A 10,175-nucleotide genomic window follows, 5' to 3' on the forward strand; every position below is an offset into this window, starting at 1 on the left:
AAACAATCGATTCTGCAGCCTTACCTCCAGGACCTGGACGTAACTGGAGGGGAACCATCCCCTGGCTCCATCCTTCTCTCCCTCCCACCAGCCTCCAGGCAGAGCCTGGACCACCTTAATAATCTCCCCTGCCTCGAAGCTCAGTCCCTGCTGGTGCTGCTCCCCGCTGAAGGGGTACAAACTTTTGCAGTGCGATCCCGACATGACCACTGCTCACTCAAGAAGCCACACGACGATGATGATGATGATGATCTCCACCACCCTCAGAGGAAAGAGCAAACTTTTTAATGGAACTGGAGTTTGGTTTTTAGGGCTGTAGAGAGGCGGAGTGAAACTGTGGAGAACTTGGAGAACAGGTTGTTTTCCTCCCACTGTTGGTACCGCCGCTACCGCTGCTGCTGTCAGGACGCCCCTCAGCGCTCTGCTCCGCCAGTGTGCCTGCCAGCCTGCATGCTGTCTCAGAAACTCGTTACAAGGCTGTCAAGTAGGAAGAACGAGGCAGAGGAAAGCGGAAGTTGGCTAAGTTTCCCTTTAAAATAAAAGCACAAACCTCACCACGGGTTTTTTTTTTTCTGTAATTGAGCAACGTGTGTTATACATATATTAGTTATATGCCATGCAGGTAAATAAACACACGAATGAGACAAACCGAGAAAATAAGGGACACTGCACAAGAAAACAACATTCAGTTTTTGGTTTTTTGAAACGATGAAATTAAGAGTTTGTTCATCATTAATTTAGTTCAAAGCATTAAAAGTGAAACAATTATTTTTTTTATGTTTGGACGGATTTATTCTCATTGTTAAACGTCTTGATGTATGCTCAATCATCCAGGTGAGTAAATCTTGACTGTTTATAAGACTGGGGAGACCTGCAGTCAGCTGAGACTGAAGAAGTCACTTGGATGAGCGACGAAACGTTTCTTCCACTGAAGACGGTATGTCCAGATGAACAGAATAAACTTTTGGGGACTCATTGTGAAACAAGCCTCCCCACCTACCTTTAAGCCAGCTGGGTGGGGGGTTTTGTGCTCACACCCATAGTCCGTCCCTAGAGATGACTAGATTCGGGACATCCCCTTTCTATAATATCACAAAGACAAAAAATGACTGAAACAAAGCAATCTGAAACCTGAGCTTTTGACTCACATGAGTAGCTGACGTCATTCTGTGCATGTTTTCAGATGTTTTGTTGGGTATCTGTTTTCGCCACAGAAACCTGGTGTATGTGCACGTGGACACTTTTATGTTTTACTTTGACAAGCTTAACCGGAAAGCTTTTATCATAGCGTACTTGACAGAAGAAAGGGCTGTATCTCCACTTTTACTCAATTTCATTAAAATGAGGAAGATGAGTCATAGTTTTTCTACTGCTTTAACTTTTTGGGTTAGTTTTTGTGAATTTATTTATTTCTACATAAATAAATAAACAATGCGACTGTTTATCTTTTCATCAATCTGTGTTATCTACCTTTCAGTGAGTTTATTAGGTTTGCACTGAGGAGTTTTGCAATTCTGTTGCTGCATTTGGGAAGTTGGTTGGCACCACAATAATCATTGCGATCAGTAGAATACTACTGGAGGTGAAAGCATGTCTAGTAAAACAGCGGAGGCTAGTTGTCTAGTTACCTAAACTGTTTATTTTCACTTGAAGTGAAGCAGCTGTACTAGGAACCAATGCTGCCCTCAATATGAACATGATCACATGAGCTTAGACTTCCTTCCTTTACCCTATTCCAGTGTGTCATGGCATATCATTGATTATTCAGGCAACACAATCAGATCAGCATGAGGCACAGTAAGCAGAGACCATATTTCACAAAAAAAGAAAGCTGATCACTCACAAATCAGAAGACAAAAAATGAGATATTAAACAACACAAGTACATGTTAACTCAAGGCTGTGTGACATAATGTAATTAGAGGATTAGTACAGCAGTTTATTACTATCCTCGTATGGCCACACTTTCACTACACTGCTGTTCAAAATACAAAAATAAGCTAAACAATAAACAACTAAACAAAAAAAAATCAATAAAGAGTTACTTTGAATAAAGCTCTTCGGTTGCTTCTTCTCTTTCATCCTTTTCAAACTGTAGATGACAAGCTAACAGATTTCAATGATTTAAATTAGTGGCGTGTTCTTTTAAAGTAAACAATCATCGAAGAGTCTTGAGCAATAATGCAGCCACAAATAAAAGGCTCTCTGCTACAGACTACTGGTTATCAAGCAGAAGTGCGAGTTTGTGGAGCACAACATGAAACTTTAATTGCTTCACAAAAATGCTGCAAAAACAACTGTTTAAATTAAGCCCACAATCATTTCATGTGACAACAAGACTTGACACTGTTGTTGGGTTTTTTGGGGGGGGTTTTCTTGTTTTGTTTTTGTTTATTTTTGGAACTGGTCCCATTTAGACTTTTATTTGGTTTCATGTCAAGTTCCAGAATCATGCGATCTGCTGCATATTCCACACACATACACAAATACACACACATCAAGACACGCAAGATCACATACTCTTTCTTACTGCAGCTCTGATATAACCTGAAAGTACACGTCCTTCACTCAGACTGCTGTAACTTTGTCTTTGTATCAGGTGTGTAAAGTCTTTGTCATTAACCTCTCTTTAAACATTTTTTCTCATCAGAAAACACACCTGTTATTATTTGGAGAGTGCTTATTTGGGAGAATTTAGACAACAGATGGAGCTGATGGAGTGCTGCGTACCCAGAGTCAATAAACCAAGATCTTTTGAGCATGATTTTTTTTAATGCGTTTGGAATAACACTGTCAGTCTCTCTTGAAGTGAAGGAGGATATCTAACCTACAACTAGCCCCTGTGAGCAATTTATAGCTGTTCTGTAATGCATCAGTACATTAACAATTCATTAAAGCAGTAGCGGTAGCTTAGAGAGAAGACATATACAAAGGATTTAATGTTGATAGAATGGCACCATCTCACCTAACCTTATTGTGCATTCGCATAGTGCTTGACAGATATTTGAGAATTGCAGAAATGTAAAGTCTTCCTTCTGAGACGGTGTACTGCCTGTTGCACAGGCCTGGACCTCTGCACAGCAACTCTGTCTCACTCAGATGGAGACTCAGAAGAGCTCCAGGAGGAATTTCAAGAAGAGAAATGTCTCACAAAGCTGTTCAGAAGAGAGGTAACGATCTAATGTAGTGTTTCATGAGTAAAGAATTTAATGTAGAATTGGTTTGGTTGCAGTCTGGGTTATTGCCTATTGATATGGCTCCACAGACTGAATATAAAAGACTAGCTCTGAACAATGAAGCCCATGTGGGACTTAACACTGGATTGCTTTTAACGGTTTATAAAAGAAGTCCAGTTGGTCTATGGGACAACGTCCAAATGCTCCTTTGATTTGTGACCTCGATAAAAACTTTTATAGTGGGCTTATAGTCTCAGTCGCTAATCTCAATAAATATATCATGTGGTTGGCACATACATGCAGTGGTTTAGGTAAACTTTTAAAGCAAGCTGATCTCTAACCAGAAAACAATGGCTGATGTCACCATGACCGTGTTTTTAATGCACAAGCTTTGTTTGAAAAAAAGCCTCAGGCAGTTTCCGCTTTTTGTCCTAAAAGAGGAAAACGCTCTCTGCCTTGAATCTCTACATGAGAGCTGGAGAGTGTGGAGTTGGCCTGACTCGTAGATACAAAGCAGCTACATTAATAGAAAATACACAAGGTTGAAATGAACCAGTAATTATCCTTAACACAGTCCTTCACACTTCTCCTCTACCTGCTACATAAAGGTCGCTGTGGAGGGTCTTCAAATGTGTCCCTCAGTCCTCCAACCTAAAGCAGAGCAGGTAATGTGTTAGTCCCTGTAGGACAATTACTCCTCTCCATTTCACCCATTGGGCAGCCACCAGTGCAGCGCCTGGGGAGCAGTGTGTAGGGATGGTACCTTGCTCAGGAGTACCACAGGATAGGCTCTCAGTGGATTCGAACCCCCAACCTTCCAATCAGGGGGCAACCACTCTACCTACTGAGCTATCCCTGCCCTAAGGTTTGATGGACCTTCCTCACACACCTGTCCAACAAGCTGCTCAGCTCTTTTACAAGCTCTCACACAAGCAAGCGTTCCAAACGGATGCTTTTCATCAAGTTGCAGCTGACCACCACAGCTTGGTGGTAAATACTGTTCTTGAGTTCCTCTTTCTGGATGACTCACTTGTGGAAGTCACACCCTCACATCCTCAGGCCACAAAGAAGAGCTCCAGTTTGACTGTGGTTCTAAAAAGCAGGGCCTAAAAAGCTGCTGCTCACATCTGTAAACTGCTGGCTGACGCAGCAATTGCTTGCTTCTCCCTGGTTGCATCTTTCACATGGGCTTACTTCAACCGGGGCTGCACATTGGTGGCCTGGAACATGGTGAAAGACATTTACAAAAAATTTCTTAACCACTCAAAATCCTTCCACCTCATGGACTTTGATGAAAACCTCACAACGGCTAGAGATGGCATCATCTCTGCACTCCATGACATGGAAAACAGAGCAAAGCAGGCTGAATCCAGCTGGACTCTCAATCAGCTTCCTACTCAGAGTGAAGTTATGTTAATTCCAGCTGTCTGAAAATGACATGTATTAGCATTTTTTCTTTTCCTAATGTTAATTTCAATTATATATTTAACTTTCTCAGATGGCAGAGTCATGCTCTGTGGAGACTGAAGAGTGGAATGGTTATATATATATATATATATATATATATATATATATATATATATATATATAAAAAAACACCCAGCACGCCCCTGCGGGCGGTTTATCCTTCAAGCTCGGGTCCTCTACCAGAGGCCTGGGAGCTTGAGGGTCCTGCGCAGTATCTTAGCTGTTCCCAGGACTGCGCTCTTCTGGACAGAGATCTCCGATGTTGTTCCCGGGATCTGCTGGAGCCACTCGCCTAGCTTGGGAGTCACCGCACCTAGTGCTCCGATTACCACGGGGACCACTGTTACCTTCACCCTCCACATCCTCTCGAGCTCTTCTCTGAGCCCTTGGTATTTCTCCAGCTTCTCGTGTTCCTTCTTCCTGATATTGCTGTCATTTGGAACCGCTACATCGATCACTACGGCCGTCTTCTTCTGTTTGTCTACCACCACTATGTCCGGTTGGTTAGCCACCACCATTTTGTCCGTCTGTATCTGGAAGTCCCACAGGATCTTAGCTCGGTCATTCTCCACCACCCTTGGGGGCATCTCCCATTTTGACCTCGGGACTTCCAGGTTATACTCGGCACAGATGTTCCTGTACACTATGCCGGCCACTTAGTTGTGGCGTTCCATGTATGCCTTGCCTGCTAGCATCTTGCACCCTGCTGTTATGTGCTGGATTGTCTCTGGGGCATCTTTACACAGCCTGCACCTGGGGTCTTGCCTGGTGTGATAGACCCCAGCCTCTATGGATCTTGTGCTCAGAGCTTGTTCTTGTGCTGCCATGATTAGTGCCTCTGTGCTGTCTTTCAGTCCAGCTTTGTCCAGCCACTGGTAGGATTTCTGGATATCAGCCACCTCCTCTATCTGCCGGTGGTACATACCGTGCAGGGGCCTGTCCTTCCATGATGGTTCCTCGTCTCCCTCCTCTTTCTTGGGTTTCTGCTGCCTGAGGTATTCACTGAGCACTCGGTCAGTTGGGGCCATCTTCCCAATGTATTCTTGGATGTTCCTTGTCTCATCCTGGACTGTGGTGCTGACACTCACCAGTCCCCGGCCCCCTTCCTTCCGCTTAGCGTACAGCCTCAGGGTGCTGGACTTGGGGTGAAACCCTCCATGCATGGTAAGGAGCTTTCTTGTCTTTATGTCAGTGGCTTCTATCTCCTCCTTTGGCCAGCCTATTACCCCAGCAGGGTACCTGATCACGGGCAGGGCGTACGTGTTGATGGCCCAGATCTTGTTCTTACCATTCAGCTGACTCCTCAGGACTTGCCTGACCCTCTGCAGGTACTTGGTGGTTGCAGCTTTTCTAGCGGTCTCTTCATGGTTCCCATTCGCCTGCGGGATCCCCAAGTACTTGTAACTGTCCTCTATGTCTGCAATATATATATATATATATATATATATATATATATATATATATAAAAAACACCCAGCACGCCCCTGCGGGCGGTTTATCCTTCAAGCTCGGGTCCTCTACCAGAGGCCTGGGAGCTTGAGGGTCCTGCGCAGTATCTTAGCTGTTCCCAGGACTGCACTCTTCTGGACAGAGATCTCCGATGTTATTCCCGGGATCTGTTGGAGCCACTCGCCTAGCTTGGGAGTCACCGCACCTAGTGCTCCGATTACCACGGGGACCACCGTTACCTTCACCCTCCACATCCTCTCGAGCTCTTCTCTGAGCCCTTGGTATTTCTCCAGCTTCTCGTGTTCCTTCTTCCTGATATTGCTGTCATTCGGAACCGCTACATCGATCACTACGGCCGTCTTCTTCTGTTTGTCTACCACCACTATGTCCGGTTGGTTAGCCACCACCATTTTGTCCGTCTGTATCTGGAAGTCCCACAGGATCTTAGCTTGGTCATTCTCCACCACCCTTGGGGGCATCTCCCATTTTGACCTCGGGACTTCTAGGTTATACTCGGCACAGATGTTCCTGTACACTATGCCGGCCACTTGGTTATGGCGTTCCATGTATGCCTTGCCTGCTAGCATCTTGCACCCTGCTGTTATGTGCTGGATTGTCTCTGGGGCATCTTTACACAGCCTGCACCTGGGGTCTTGCCTGGTGTGATAGACCCCAGCCTCTATGGATCTTGTACTCAGAGCTTGTTCTTGTGCTGCCATGATTAGTGCCTCTGTGCTGTCTTTCAGTCCAGCTTTGTCCAGCCACTGGTAGGATTTCTGGATATCAGCCACCTCCTCTATCTGCCGGTGGTACATACCGTGCAGGGGCCTGTCCTTCCATGATGGTTCCTCGTCTCCCTCCTCTTTCTTGGGTTTCTGCTGCCTGAGGTATTCACTGAGCACTCGGTCAGTTGGGGCCATCTTCCCAATGTATTCTTGGATGTTCCTTGTCTCATCCTGGACTGTGGTGCTGACACTCACCAGTCCCCGGCCCCCTTCCTTCCGCTTAGCGTACAGCCTCAGGGTGCTGGACTTGGGGTGAAACCCTCCATGCATGGTCAGGAGCTTTCTTGTCTTTATGTCAGTGGCTTCTATCTCCTCCTTTGGCCAGCCTATTACCCCAGCAGGGTACCTGATCACGGGTATGTGTTGATGGCCCGGATCTTGTTCTTACCATTCAGCTGACTCCTCAGGACTTGCCTGACCCTCTGCAGGTACTTGGTGGTTGCAGCCTTTCTAGCGGCCTCTTCATGGTTCCCATTTGCCTGCGGGATCCCCAGGTACTTGTAACTGTCCTCTATGTCTGCAATGTTGCCTTCTGGTAGTTCAATCCCCTCAGTTCTGACTACCTTCCCTCTCTTTGTTACCATCCGACTACACTTCTCCAGTCCGAACGACATTCCAATGTCATTGCTGTATAGCCTGGTAGTGTGGATCAGTGAATCGATGTCTCGTTCACTCTTGGCATACAGCTTGATGTCATCCATGTACAGGAGGTGGCTGACAACTGCTCCGTTCCATAGTCGGTATCCGTAGCCAGTCTTGTTAATGATCTCACTGAGGGGGTTCAGGCCTATGCAGAACAGCAGTGGGGACAGAGCATCTCCTTGGTAGATCCCGCACTTGATGGTAACTTGTGCTATGGGCTTGGAGTTGGCCTCTAGTGTTGTACGCCACATCCCCATTGAGTTCCTGATGAAGGCTCTTAGGGTCCCATTGATCTTGTACAATTCTAGGCATTCCAGTATCCAGCTGTGGGGCATTGAGTCATAGGCCTTCTTGTAATCAATCCAGGCAGTGCACAGGTTGGTCAGTCTGGTCTTGCAGTCTCGGCTGATTGTTCTGTCTACCAGTAGCTGGTGTTTTGCACCTCTGGTATTCTTGCCAATTCCTTTCTGTGTCCCGCTCATGTATTGACCCATGTGCCTGTTCATCTTAGCCGATATGATGCCTGACAGGAGCTTCCATGTAGTACTGAGGCAGGTTATTGGTCGGTAGTTGGAGGGGACCGGTCCCTTCTTGGGGTCCTTGGGGATCAGGACCGTCCGGCCTTCAGTTAGCCATTCCGGGTGTCTCTCGTTAACTAGCAGCTGGTTCATTTGTGCTGCCAGACGCTCGTGGAGTGCAGTCAGCTTCTTCAGCCAGTAGGCGTGAACCATGTCGGGCCCTGGTGCTGTCCAACTCTTCATACTGGAGACCCTTTCTTGGATATCTGCCACTGTGATGGTTACTGGACCCTGTTCAGGGAGGTCGCTGTGGTCTGCCCTCAGATCCACTAGCCACTGAGCATTGCCGTTATGGGTTGCATCCTTCTCCCATATGCTCTTCCAGTATTGCTCCGTCTCCAGCCTTGGTGGTGCTGTTCTCTTATTGTTCCCTTGCCACTGAGAGTACACCTTTGCTGGTTCTGTGGAGAACAGCTGGTTTATTCTCCTGCCTTCTATCTCTCTGGTGTACCTCCTCAAGCGGCTGGCCAAGGCTGTGAGTCTTTGCTTGGCAGTTTCCAAGGCCTCAGGTATGGACAGCTTGCTGTATTTCTTAGGCACCTTATTTGTCGCACCTTTCTGCAACTCTGTTAGTTGGCTAACCTCCCTCCGTGCTACCTTGATCTTGGCATCTAGTCTCCTTATCCATGGAGGGTACTGCCCCTTGTGGCTGTTCAACTTGTAGCCAAGCATCTCACTGATCACTGCTGCCGTATTGTAGATCAGCTTGTTAGTGTCGGTAATCGTGGTTGTAGGTATTGCCCGTAGTGCTGCATTAACATCATCTAGCAGACCTTCTGAGGGTACTTTACGTAATCTTGGTAACTGGCTACGGGGGATCCAGGTTTCAAGCTTGGCCATGATCCTATTTTTCAGGTCAGTTCCTCTCGCACTCAACGATCCTTCTCCTATCGCACTTGGGGCTATGTACCCAATCTCGGGTGGGGGTGATGATATCTCCCCCCTGACCTGGCGTCCTGACTCCTCCTTGCCGTAGCATTTGTGTTGTACCTCGTCAATCTCTAGCTGTGAGAGCAGTCCCTTCTTTCGAATGTTGGAACACTGAGCTACTAGTTGTTTCGCCGTCATTGTGGATGTTGGGTATCGAAGAAATCATAGGTCCCTCATCCTATTCATGTAGCCCCTTCCGCCGGGGTTACTTGCGTAGTAGCATTCCAACAACGCCCTGTTTTCGTCCCTTGCCCACCGATGCCTCCTTGTTCCAGTAGCCCACTTTTCGTCAGGGTGCCCTGGTTCCTCAACACCTGACGCGGACCTTGTTGATCCGGGCGACGTCCGAGCCGGCATGCCTTCATATTTATCTGTCTCGCTCATGTCTGCGGTAGGCTTGCTTAGCATAGGGGGTCTAGCCTTAGGACCCTTACTGGATACAGACGCCCCCAGGCAGGAATCGAACTTGCGATCCTCTGTTCCAAAGGCGTGTAGTTTAACCACTACGATATATATATATATATATATATATATATATATATATATATATATATATATATATATATATATATATATATATATATATATATATATATATATATATATATATATATATATATATATATATATATATATATATATATATATATATATATATATATATATATATATATATATATATATCAAAACTTCACCTCATACACTCAACTCATGTTCTTTTTCTAATATTTGGGTGCCTGTTTCTTCTACAGATAAAAAAAAAAGGACAAAGAGGGAACAAAAATGGAGATCAGCCTGCAGACACTTCTGGAAAAAGATGTTTGAAGAGAAATGAATCACAGCAGCTGCTCTCAGATTATTCACGTTTATTAACATACAGTGTGTTTGTGTGATTAAACCAACACGTTTTGACAAAGCTATTGGGTTTTTTTTTTAGAAATAAACTGAAGCGACAGGTACATTTTGAAAGAAACATTATACAATCATATTCACATGAAACTCCCCAGTGCTACATGTACAACTCATATTCTAATTCAGTTCAGTTTTATTTCTGTAGTGCCAAGTCAGAACAATAGTTGCCAAAAGGCACTTTATATTGGAAGGTAAAGATCCTATAGTAATACAGAGAAAACAGAGAAACCCCCAACA

General features: G+C 45.5%; 1 protein-coding gene across 1 annotated transcript in view; it reads right to left on the minus strand.

Moving 5' to 3' along the window:
* gas7b (growth arrest-specific 7b) overlaps positions 1 to 478 on the minus strand; it is a 60,495-nt gene extending 60,017 nt beyond the window's left edge. Inside the window, exon 1 of the mRNA XM_026177417.1 lies at positions 25 to 478. Coding sequence (XP_026033202.1) covers positions 25 to 204 — 180 coding nt within the window. The 5' untranslated portion in view covers positions 205 to 478. The remainder of the gene's footprint in view (positions 1 to 24) is intronic.
* Positions 479 to 10,175: the final 9,697 nt, after the last annotated feature.

The sequence above is a fragment of the Astatotilapia calliptera genome, chromosome 8 (genome assembly GCF_900246225.1).
Source record: "Astatotilapia calliptera chromosome 8, fAstCal1.2, whole genome shotgun sequence".
Lineage (NCBI taxonomy): Eukaryota > Metazoa > Chordata > Actinopteri > Cichliformes > Cichlidae > Astatotilapia > Astatotilapia calliptera.